The sequence below is a fragment of the Ziziphus jujuba genome, chromosome 10 (assembly GCF_031755915.1).
Source record: "Ziziphus jujuba cultivar Dongzao chromosome 10, ASM3175591v1".
Classification (NCBI taxonomy): Eukaryota; Viridiplantae; Streptophyta; class Magnoliopsida; order Rosales; family Rhamnaceae; genus Ziziphus; species Ziziphus jujuba.
The window spans coordinates 10,198,213-10,207,985 of NC_083388.1; the positions used below are offsets into that span (position 1 = coordinate 10,198,213).

At 32.5% G+C, this 9,773-nt stretch overlaps 1 protein-coding gene across 1 annotated transcript; it reads left to right on the plus strand.

Moving 5' to 3' along the window:
- The first annotated feature begins 6,915 nt into the window (after positions 1–6,915).
- LOC132799673 (uncharacterized) lies at positions 6,916–7,818 on the plus strand. Its single transcript, XM_060812113.1, has one exon. It carries the CDS (start codon positions 6,916–6,918, stop codon positions 7,816–7,818), a length of 903 nt encoding a protein of 300 aa, XP_060668096.1.
- The last annotated feature ends 1,955 nt before the right edge of the window (positions 7,819–9,773 follow it).

Genomic DNA, 9,773 nt, shown 5'->3' on the forward strand with positions numbered 1-9,773 from the left:
CGTGACGTTAATGTACAAGTGCCCTACTAAATCGAAGTATGAAATCCATCAATAAATTTTTCTTCGAAACATATTTCTTGAAGAATGCATGGGAGCTTTCTGTGCGTTGGCTACTTGGCATCCCGGCCGAGAATATATGATTAACATATGCAGCCACCCATATGTTACACATTTCAAATATTGACCTTAACCAATCACTGTCATATAGGCTTGCCTTCTCGATTATAGTCACCCATTTTCTTTCAAACTCTTCGGGGTATTTTGATTCCTAAATGCAATGTTGGAAGTCCTTATAAAAATCTCTGTAAGTAATTGCATTTAAATATGTAGAAAACTTCTCAAGTATGTGTCAACTACAATACCCATGAAATGTATTGATAAGCTATGAGCTATAGCCTTGGTCATTGCAGGATCTTGATCGGTGATAATCATCTTTGTATTATCAGTAGGCATGCTCTTCTTTAATACCTCAGACAACCAAATAAACAATTCAGTTTTTTCATTACTTTAAAATGCACATGCAAATAACACTATTTGACCATGATTGTTAACCCTAACCAAGGGGCAAAAATCATACCATACTGATTAGTGTTGTAAGTTGTATAAAAAAAAAAATTACATCACCAAAACATCCATAAGCTCTTTTGGAAACCGAATCAACCCAAAAACAACGCTTCAATTGGCAATCATCATCTACATCTATTTCAAAAATGAATGATGGATCCTTTTCTCGCTTAGTTAGGAAGTATTCTTTCAATAATTCTCTATACCTCCAGCTTCAAATTTAAGAATACTTATTTGTTGGTGAGTTGGCACATGTGCTGCTGAAAACTGCAAGGTTAGTGATTGCTTGGCTTCAGACACACTACGATGTGACTTCAATAAATGCACTCTTCGAGGGGTTGATAATGGATGAATATGTTCTTCAACAAATAAACTTATGAAAAATTTTCTCAATTTTGACCTAACCATGGCAAGTTTTGTTTTACAATTTTCTTTTGTCATCCTCCGATACCTTTTTTTTTTTTCTGACATTCCTTTATCGACGATACTTCTTCCTTATAACACATAAATTCTTTCCTTACAACTTTATTTGTATCTTTACATCTCTTACTAGAATTACTACGAACACTAAACCCAGCCTCTTTTGCATACTTAATGTAAAACTCATGTGCTTCATCTATCGATTCAAACTCTTGTCCAACCTTTAGTTTGTAGTTTTCGGACACTTGGGGAATGTAAACATCATTAGCAGATTTTGAACATGACAGCAAGGATATTTCTTCAACTCCTATAGGGTCAGAATTTGCTGCTAACTATTCTACATTCATGTTTTCAATATTGCAGAGCTAATTGCACTTAAACGAGCTTCCTATTGATCAATTCCTAACCTGATAAGCAGCAAAACAAAATGATAACAATTTCTAACCTTACTGAGTATATACATGATAACATAGTCAATAAATGAAGATCAACTATGGTTATAAAGGTTTCTAGATTGTCTGCTATTGAAAATCCAATTTTAAATTTTCTTTTTTCACTAGTTTTGTGCTTTATTAGAAGGAATGGTAAATGCATAAAAACATAAAATTAGCTAGGAAAAACAAAATATACAAGGGTTATGCATCTGCTAGTTCAATAAGCAAAGGTAGCCATCACAGAATAAGAACTCCTAGTTAACAAAAATAGTAAAGCCAAAAAGAGATTCTAAATTAAACTACAAGAATGATCATGTAAGAAAATTCTTACTATACGATGGTCTATCTTTCAATTCCCATTAAGGATCAACAAAGATCAAGCATATAGGATGAGTAAACAATTAAAGAAGACATGTTAAACATTCTCACCTCTCTACCAACAAGTACAAGAGCCAGATCCACAGGTTGCTTCAGTTTGTTCCCCGAGCACTAGGCATAAAGGAAAAAAAATAATTATATATGTATATATATATAAGGCAAATAAGACAATATGATAAGATCTAACAAATGCAATAACAGTAGCTAAATGGTACAATAATAGGAAATTAAAGTACCACTATCTTTGACCAGCCTCCTTCATATAGAACAGACTTTGCAAGGTCCTTTGGAGTGATGGTCCGATAATTTACAGCTGCCTCCAGTCTCTCATCAGAAACAATATGATCACACATTATAACATAATTAAAGATTGGATTTGTGGTAGCAATAAAATAGAAACTAAGGAACAAGGACAACAATGAGTATAAATGTGGATACAAAAATTGCCTAGCGCATACATATGAGTATATAATTTAGAGTGCTTCAAACCATAGAAGGTATGATAGGTTAATCATACATGTAAACAATGGGAGAAGTAGGCTATAGAGATAGAGAACATTTTAATTTGAAGGGGTTTCATGTCAATTTTCCCATAAAGTAGCCTATCACAATATTACCAGTGTCAAATTTGTGCATTTGACTTAACAGAGAGATAACTACGAACTGGAATTTAATTGTTAGGAAACATATAAAAGAATCAAATTTAGAAGTCATTATAGCACTGACTATGCATGAACAAGCACAGTTCATAACTCTAAAAGGGAATCAAGGCAATAAATTTGAATAGGTACATAATAAATGAAAAAAAAATAATTCTGTAACATTTTAACTAAAATTCTGCTCTGAATGTAAAATACTACATTGCATTTTTTGGAACAAAGACACCCACAACAAAACCATCACATCTCAGACTCCAAAACAAACACTACTCACTTAAGAAAACCAAAAGAATATGGATAAAATGCTTTCTTGAACACATTGTTATCCAAATCCAACACTTTCTATAAAATTGTTGTTGAGTTAAAATTATTAGGATATAATCTTCAACTCGTTCTCAACCAACTTGAATGTAATACTTTTAGGACTTTGGCTCCTATTTTGACTAAAATAATATACAACCCTTCGTGAGTGAGAATCCAAAATATACGAGCAACATGCTAGCATGTATTTTCTAAAACATAATAGAGCTGGAAAAAGGAATATTATTGATTGTCGTTGCAACAAGAGCCTGATTAGCAGGTGGTGGTCACACACGAGAATGGGAAAAATTGATCACACGAGAATGGGAATCGGATTTGCGACCGGGATGGGGAATCATAATGCATGGGAATGGGAATCAGAGCTGGTGTGGGAATCAGAGAGCTGGTGTGAATGGAGAGTTGGTGCGAATGGAAGCTGGTGCAAGTAGTTTAGGAATCAGAGAGCTGGTGTGAATGGAAAGCTGCTGTGAGTGGTGTGGGAATCAGAGAGCTGGTGCGAGTGGAAGATTTGCGACCTTGTCTGAATTGGTGTGGGAATCAGAAAGCTGGTGCGAGTGGAAAATTTGCGACCTTGACTGAATTTGCGACCTTATCTTATTTACCATTCTCATGCATTTTATATTTTATTTAAATGTATCTAAATATTGAATATATTAATTAGCAACACACATAAAAATAATTAATCTACTCATTCAATTTAATTTATTTAATTTTAAATTTTAAATTCTTTATTTTTTGTTTATTAAAATAAGATAATTAAAAGCGTCGCCTATGTATTTTTTACTTTTTTGCTATTTTAATTATTATTGTGTTTGTAATTTTAATTTAATTATTGATTTGTTTTTTTTGCAATTCTAACTTAATTATTTGTTAAATTAATATAACTTGAAAATTTTAGTTTTTCAATTTCAAGATATTAGGCGCGCTTTTACCATAAAAAGCGTCGCCTTTGTTCTTTATTTTTTAAATTTTTTTAATTAAAGATTTATTTATATGTATATAAAAATATATATAGATAAATTGAGAAATAAACGGCCAGTGAATTAGTAAGGTACATAGGATATATAAATTAAGGCTTGAAATATATGTAGATATCTAGCTTGTGAAAATCTGAGGAGAGCAGTGTGTCCAGATAGAGTGATGCTGTCACTTTGTTATCTATTTTGCAGAACACATAATTTTATATTGATTCAGTGGTTGCATTTAAAAGGTTAAATATAATGTGTGAAGATATTGATAATATAGTTTAACATAATAATTAGCGCTATGAAGTAAAAATTGACAATTTTTTTTTTTAATTATTTCAAGATCAATAGGCAATGCTTTTGGAAAGGAAAGCGTCGCCTAATTGTGTTTCTTTTTTTCTTTTTTTTCATTTTTTGGCAATGTTAACTTTTTTTTGTTTACAATTTTAACTTAATCAATTTTTGCAATATTAACTAACTTGTTTGTTGAATTAAAGAGCTTCATATATATATATTTTAAAAAAGTATCAAAGCATTAGGTGATGTTTTTATCATCAAAAGTGTCGCCTATTTACTTTTTTTTTTTTTTTGGAATTTTTTTTTCAAGTTTTATTAATATTTATATTATTATGTAACTTTGTATATATATGTATACAGATAAATTGGAAAATAAATGGTTAGCAAATTAGCACGGTACATAGGATACAGAAATTAGGGCTTGAGATATCTATGTATACCTGGCTTGTGAAACCCAAGTAGAGTAGTGTGTCCATTAGGCATTACTGCTGTTATCACTTTGTTATCTATTTTGCAGAACAAGAATTTTATGTTGATTCATTGGCTGCATTTAAAAGGTTAAATATAGTATGTGAAGATGCTGGTAATATAGTTTAACATATTAATTAGCAATATGAAATAAAAATTGACAAAGATTTTTCTTTTTTATTATTTCAAGATTAATAGGTGACGCTTTTGGCAAAGAAAGCGTTGCCTAATTGTGTTCCTAATTGTGTTTTTTTTTCTTTTTTCTTTTTTTATGTTAATTTTTTTTTTGTTTGTAGTTTTAACTTAATTAATTTTTGCAATATTAACTAACTTGTTTGTTAAATTAAAGAGCTTCAATTTTATGTTTTTTTTTTAAGTCAAAGCATTAGGCAATGCTTTCTCACAAAAGTGTCACCTATTTACCTTTTTTTTTTTGTGAAATTTTAATTTTTTTATGGTTTTATTAATATGCATATCATTATGTAAATATGCTTTTTTTTTTAATGGAAAAAGCATCGCTTATTTTTTTTTAATTTTAATTATTGTTGGATTTGTAATTTTAACTTAAGTATTGCAATTTTTTACAATTGTAAAATAATTATTTGTTAAATTTACACAACTTGAAAAGATTTGGACAAGACATTAATAAGACATAAATTATTAAATAGAGAATCTTGTGTACTATGTGTTAGAAATACGTGTATTAAATAATTGTACTATGTAATTAATATAGAAATCTTTATTTATACTGAAATGATGTAAAGTTAGGAATCTTATCACATAAATACTCCATTATTGTACAAAAAAGATATGTAAAGGGAGTGATAGCTATTATGTACACATGGCATGATAAATAGTGTTAAACCTTGCCTATATAAAAGGAGTTCCCTTAAGGCAAAGGGCATAACAAGTCGTTAATTGGAGTATGCTGAATGAAATCCTCATAAGGTTTCGGTTCTCAGCCATAGTGTTAGGTCTGTTAGGCCAATGTTATTCACCAGGACATGCTTCAATCTTACTCAATGGCAGCATTTGTTGAAATGTTAAAATGGAATGGGGCCTAAGGCAAGGAGATCCAATATCTCCATACTTATTTATCATTTTCGTAGAATTTTTGTCCAGACTTCTATTTAAAATGGAAAGGAAGGGGAAGATACATGGTATATGGCTTTGTCAAACTAGTCCCACAATTTAACATCTCTTCTTCACTGACGACATCCTAATTTTCTGTAGAACGAATAGGGAAGAAGCCCTTGCAGTAGCTCATTGTTCAGAACAATATTCCAAATGGACTGGCTAGCTGGTAAATTTTGCCAAGTTAGGGTGCTTCTTCTCCAAAAATATTCTTTCTAGGGTGAAAGCGGGTATCAAATCTACTTTAAATCTTAAAGAACTCTCCTCTGAAGCCAAATGTTTGGGCAACTGCTCTTCCTGGGGAGAAGCAAAGCTAAGTCTTATGAAGAGCTAAGGAAGAAGGTGGAAGTAAGGCTACAGAGTTGGAAAGCTAACCTTCTGTCTCAGGCTAGCCAATATACTCTGGTCAAATCCGTGGCCACTGCCATGCCAGTTTATTCCTTATCGACTTGTAAACTCCCACTCACCTAGTGTAGGAACATTGAAAAACTGGCCAGCAATTTCATTTGGAGGAGTAATACATAGCAATGACCTAAATTCACCCCAATATCTTGGAGTATAGTTTGCAAACCTAAAGTTTTTGGAGGACTAGTTATTTGAAAACAGGAACAGGTTAATATGGCTATGTTATGTAAGCTAGGATGGGCACTAGAGACTAACAATGACTTGCTCTGGGTTAAAGCACTCAAGGTTAAATATTTTCCAAACACCTCTTTTATGAGATGTGGTCAAAAGAAGGCCAACTCTTCGCAATGGAAAGGAATTCTTGGTAGTAAATATGTTTTGGCAAAAGAAATGTGTTTTTGGGTTGGTAAAGGGAACAAGATCAACTTTAGGGATGACCCATGGATTTTCAATAATCTGAACTTCAGACCTTTACCAAATTCGAATGCCTCTATCTCTGAAGTTGGTATGGTGGAGTCGTTACTATACCCAAATGTTGGTTGGAATACGACATGGCTAAACAATCTCTTTGATAATGAATCAGTAAAAAATGTCCTGAGAATTTTCTGGGTAGATCGTGATGCTGAAGATGAATTCATGTGGATAGGTAGTTCTTCTACAAGCTTCAAGGTTAAATCAGTTTACAAGTTTATGAGTTAAGTAGGTAGGGAGCACTCGAGTTGGTGGAAGCATCTATGGGCAAGTGATCTTCACAGCAGACTAAAATTCTTCTTGTGGAAGCTATTAGTCCACTATTTTCCCCTTAGAGCTTCCTTAGCCTAGCGTCATTGTCCGATCGATATGCTAACTTGTCCCCATGGTTGTGAGACAATGGAGGAGGAAATGCACCTGTTTTTTCAGTGCCCTGTGGCAAAGGCAGTATGGTTAGCCTCACCTTGGTCTGTCCGATGGGATAATAACCACATGGCTAGCTTGGAAGATTATCTTAGCATCCTAGCCAAACTAATGGGGAAGCTGCCAATACACCGGGAAGATCAAGATAAGTTCCTTCTTTTTGCATCACTGGCATTTGATACTCTGTGGAAATTTCAAAATAAGGTTTTATTTAAAGGAAAAATGATTGCTTTGAATGATGAAGTCAATGCTTTATTTACCAGGTTTCGGGAGTTCTTGTGCATGCCGTCTAAAGCCAAACATAGCTCTACTCCAAACCAAACAGCCTCTTCTTGGTTTCCACCCCCAAATGGATTTATTAAGGTTAATACAAATATGGCACTTCGAGATGGAGAAGCTAGCCTTGGATTGGTTTCCAGAAACCATTTAGGGAAGTTAGTGAAGGTCGAAGTGGTGAGAGAAAAGATTCATAGTCTAGAAGTAGCTGAGGCAACTGTGATTCTCCATGCTGTACACATGGCTGCAGAAGAGGGATACTCACAGGTCTTATGTGAAAGTGATTCGAACGCTGTTATCCAAAGCATTACAAATCCGGATATGCCTTCAGTTCACTGGTCTACCTTTTGTTTTAGTAGGAAAATTGCAGAATTTTGTTCTAGATATCGAAATATACGTTTCGCTTGGACCCCAAGGAATCTTAATAAGTTGGCCTATTACATGGCCGAGTGGGGTTTGTCCAATACTGAGAGTAGCTTAGTGCATCTTTTGTCATTTTCTACTGAATTCACAAACATTTTGAAACAGGATTGTGGAGATTTTCACACACAGATTGATTCCTTGGCATCATATTGTATCTGTGTGAATGCTTCTTTTGGTTAATACAACACACCCTTTATTAGAGGAAAAGGGCATAACAAGTTGTAAGGGGGACTAGGTGGAATATTGAACTTGTTTCCTCTAGCACCTTAAGCAAGAATCATACTACCAAACTGCATACATTTTCTTGTATTTAATTGAATAGAAATATCAAATGGATATTATATTATCTTGGCTTTGATATCAAATGATATCAAATGATACGAACCTAGGTCGACAAGCACCTAAACCCATATTATATTAACTCGGATCTCAATTAAGTTCATATTTTAATGGATTGACCTCAACCCCTAACCAACCTATGATTAGAAACCTTAGTATAATGAAGATGCCACAATAGGCGATGGATATCTTAATGATAAGTCAAAACTAAAACATTCACTCTCTAATAGTGTTTTAGGTGTTTAAAGAGAACAAAGAGAAATTGTATCTCCAATTAATTTTCTGCATAAAATTCAACCTTGTATTCTCATTGAAAAATAACCCTTAAATAGGTGAAAGTCACAAAGCAATAAAACCTAAAAACTAAAGCAAAAACCAGTAATGCTTGTTGTTTCCTAATGTGGCCGAATTTTCTCTCTCATTTCCTAATATAATTTTGATTAATTAATTCTTTTATTTTGAATTAGGAATTAATTAATTTACAATGAAAATAATAAAATAATAACTTTCCTAAGTTGATTTTTCTAGCAAATAAATAAATAGAAACCAAATAAAAGATTAATATCCTAAACAAAAAGTCAAAATCAAATTAGGAAACTAAAATACTATCTTTTTTACCAAGCTATTTTTGACCAATCTTTGACCAATTTAAGCTCCAAATCAGCTTCCATATGCTTTTTAGGATGCCAAATAGGATTATCATTAGGTCCCACATGTTGCCCTTGCTTGGATCAAAGAGAAAATGGCAACTCAGCAAAATACAGTAAAGTCAGCACATAATACAGCAAAACCGACCAACTTTCTCTCTCATGTGCACAAGCCCTTTTTGATTGCCTTTGAAGCTGCCTTGATTTGATTCCATGAACACTTAATGATATTCATTGAACCCATAAAGTGTTGGAACCATTTCTTGCTGCTCGGAGTCCTTATTTGCATGAAAACAGCTATCTCGGTCCATATTGGCCTCTACCACCGGATGCTTAAAATGGGATTTGTATCTTAGGGTATTGTCAAGCCCTTTTGAGAATTAATTACTCCCTGTATAAAGGCAGCTAAGTTATCCTTAAATCTCTTAGCTTGAGCCCTAGTAATCAGTCCGATTTTCATTCATATCGGGTCAGCACCCTAGTGGGTAGTTGGTTGTGCGGGCACGAGCGGATTCTCATAAAAAACTCCTTGCAAGGCAAGGATTAGAGGAGGTTGCCTTAGCCTGACCCCACCCCAGTACCATTCCTAGTATTTCTTTGATTTGAAAATTAATATAACTTAATATCAATCATATGATGTAACTGTTAAACATATTTAGTATTAAATCACCACTAAACCTAAAAGTTGATACCATATTAAATTATCATTAAATCTAAAAATTTAAGCTATTAGGATGTAGATTTATTATATATATAGAGCTTGCATCTAATATTCAGAAGTCAAATAAGGGATAAACAAGAGCTTAAATTGCTAAGTTAAAAATTGAAAATTTAATTACAAAAGCTTGAAAATCTAAGGTATCAAAATACAATTAAACTTATATATATATATATATATACATGGATAAATTATACAAGTGAATAGCTATAAACTATCTCCCAATTTATATTAGAAACATGAGTATATGGACAATAAAAATAAAGTTTATATTGATTCATCTATTTTGTTTTACATATTAATCCTTAAAAAATATATATATATTTGATACTAAAAATTTTATATGGAAAAGTATATTCCCTTAAAAATAAACATTTAAACTTCTATAGAATTATATGATTTCAATTTTAATATATATATATATATATATA

Excerpts from the sequence above, each read along its gene's own strand:
- LOC132799673 (XM_060812113.1), top strand. The coding sequence starts at position 6,916 with ATGGAGGAGGAAATGCACCTGTTTTTTCAGTGCCCTGTGGCAAAGGCA.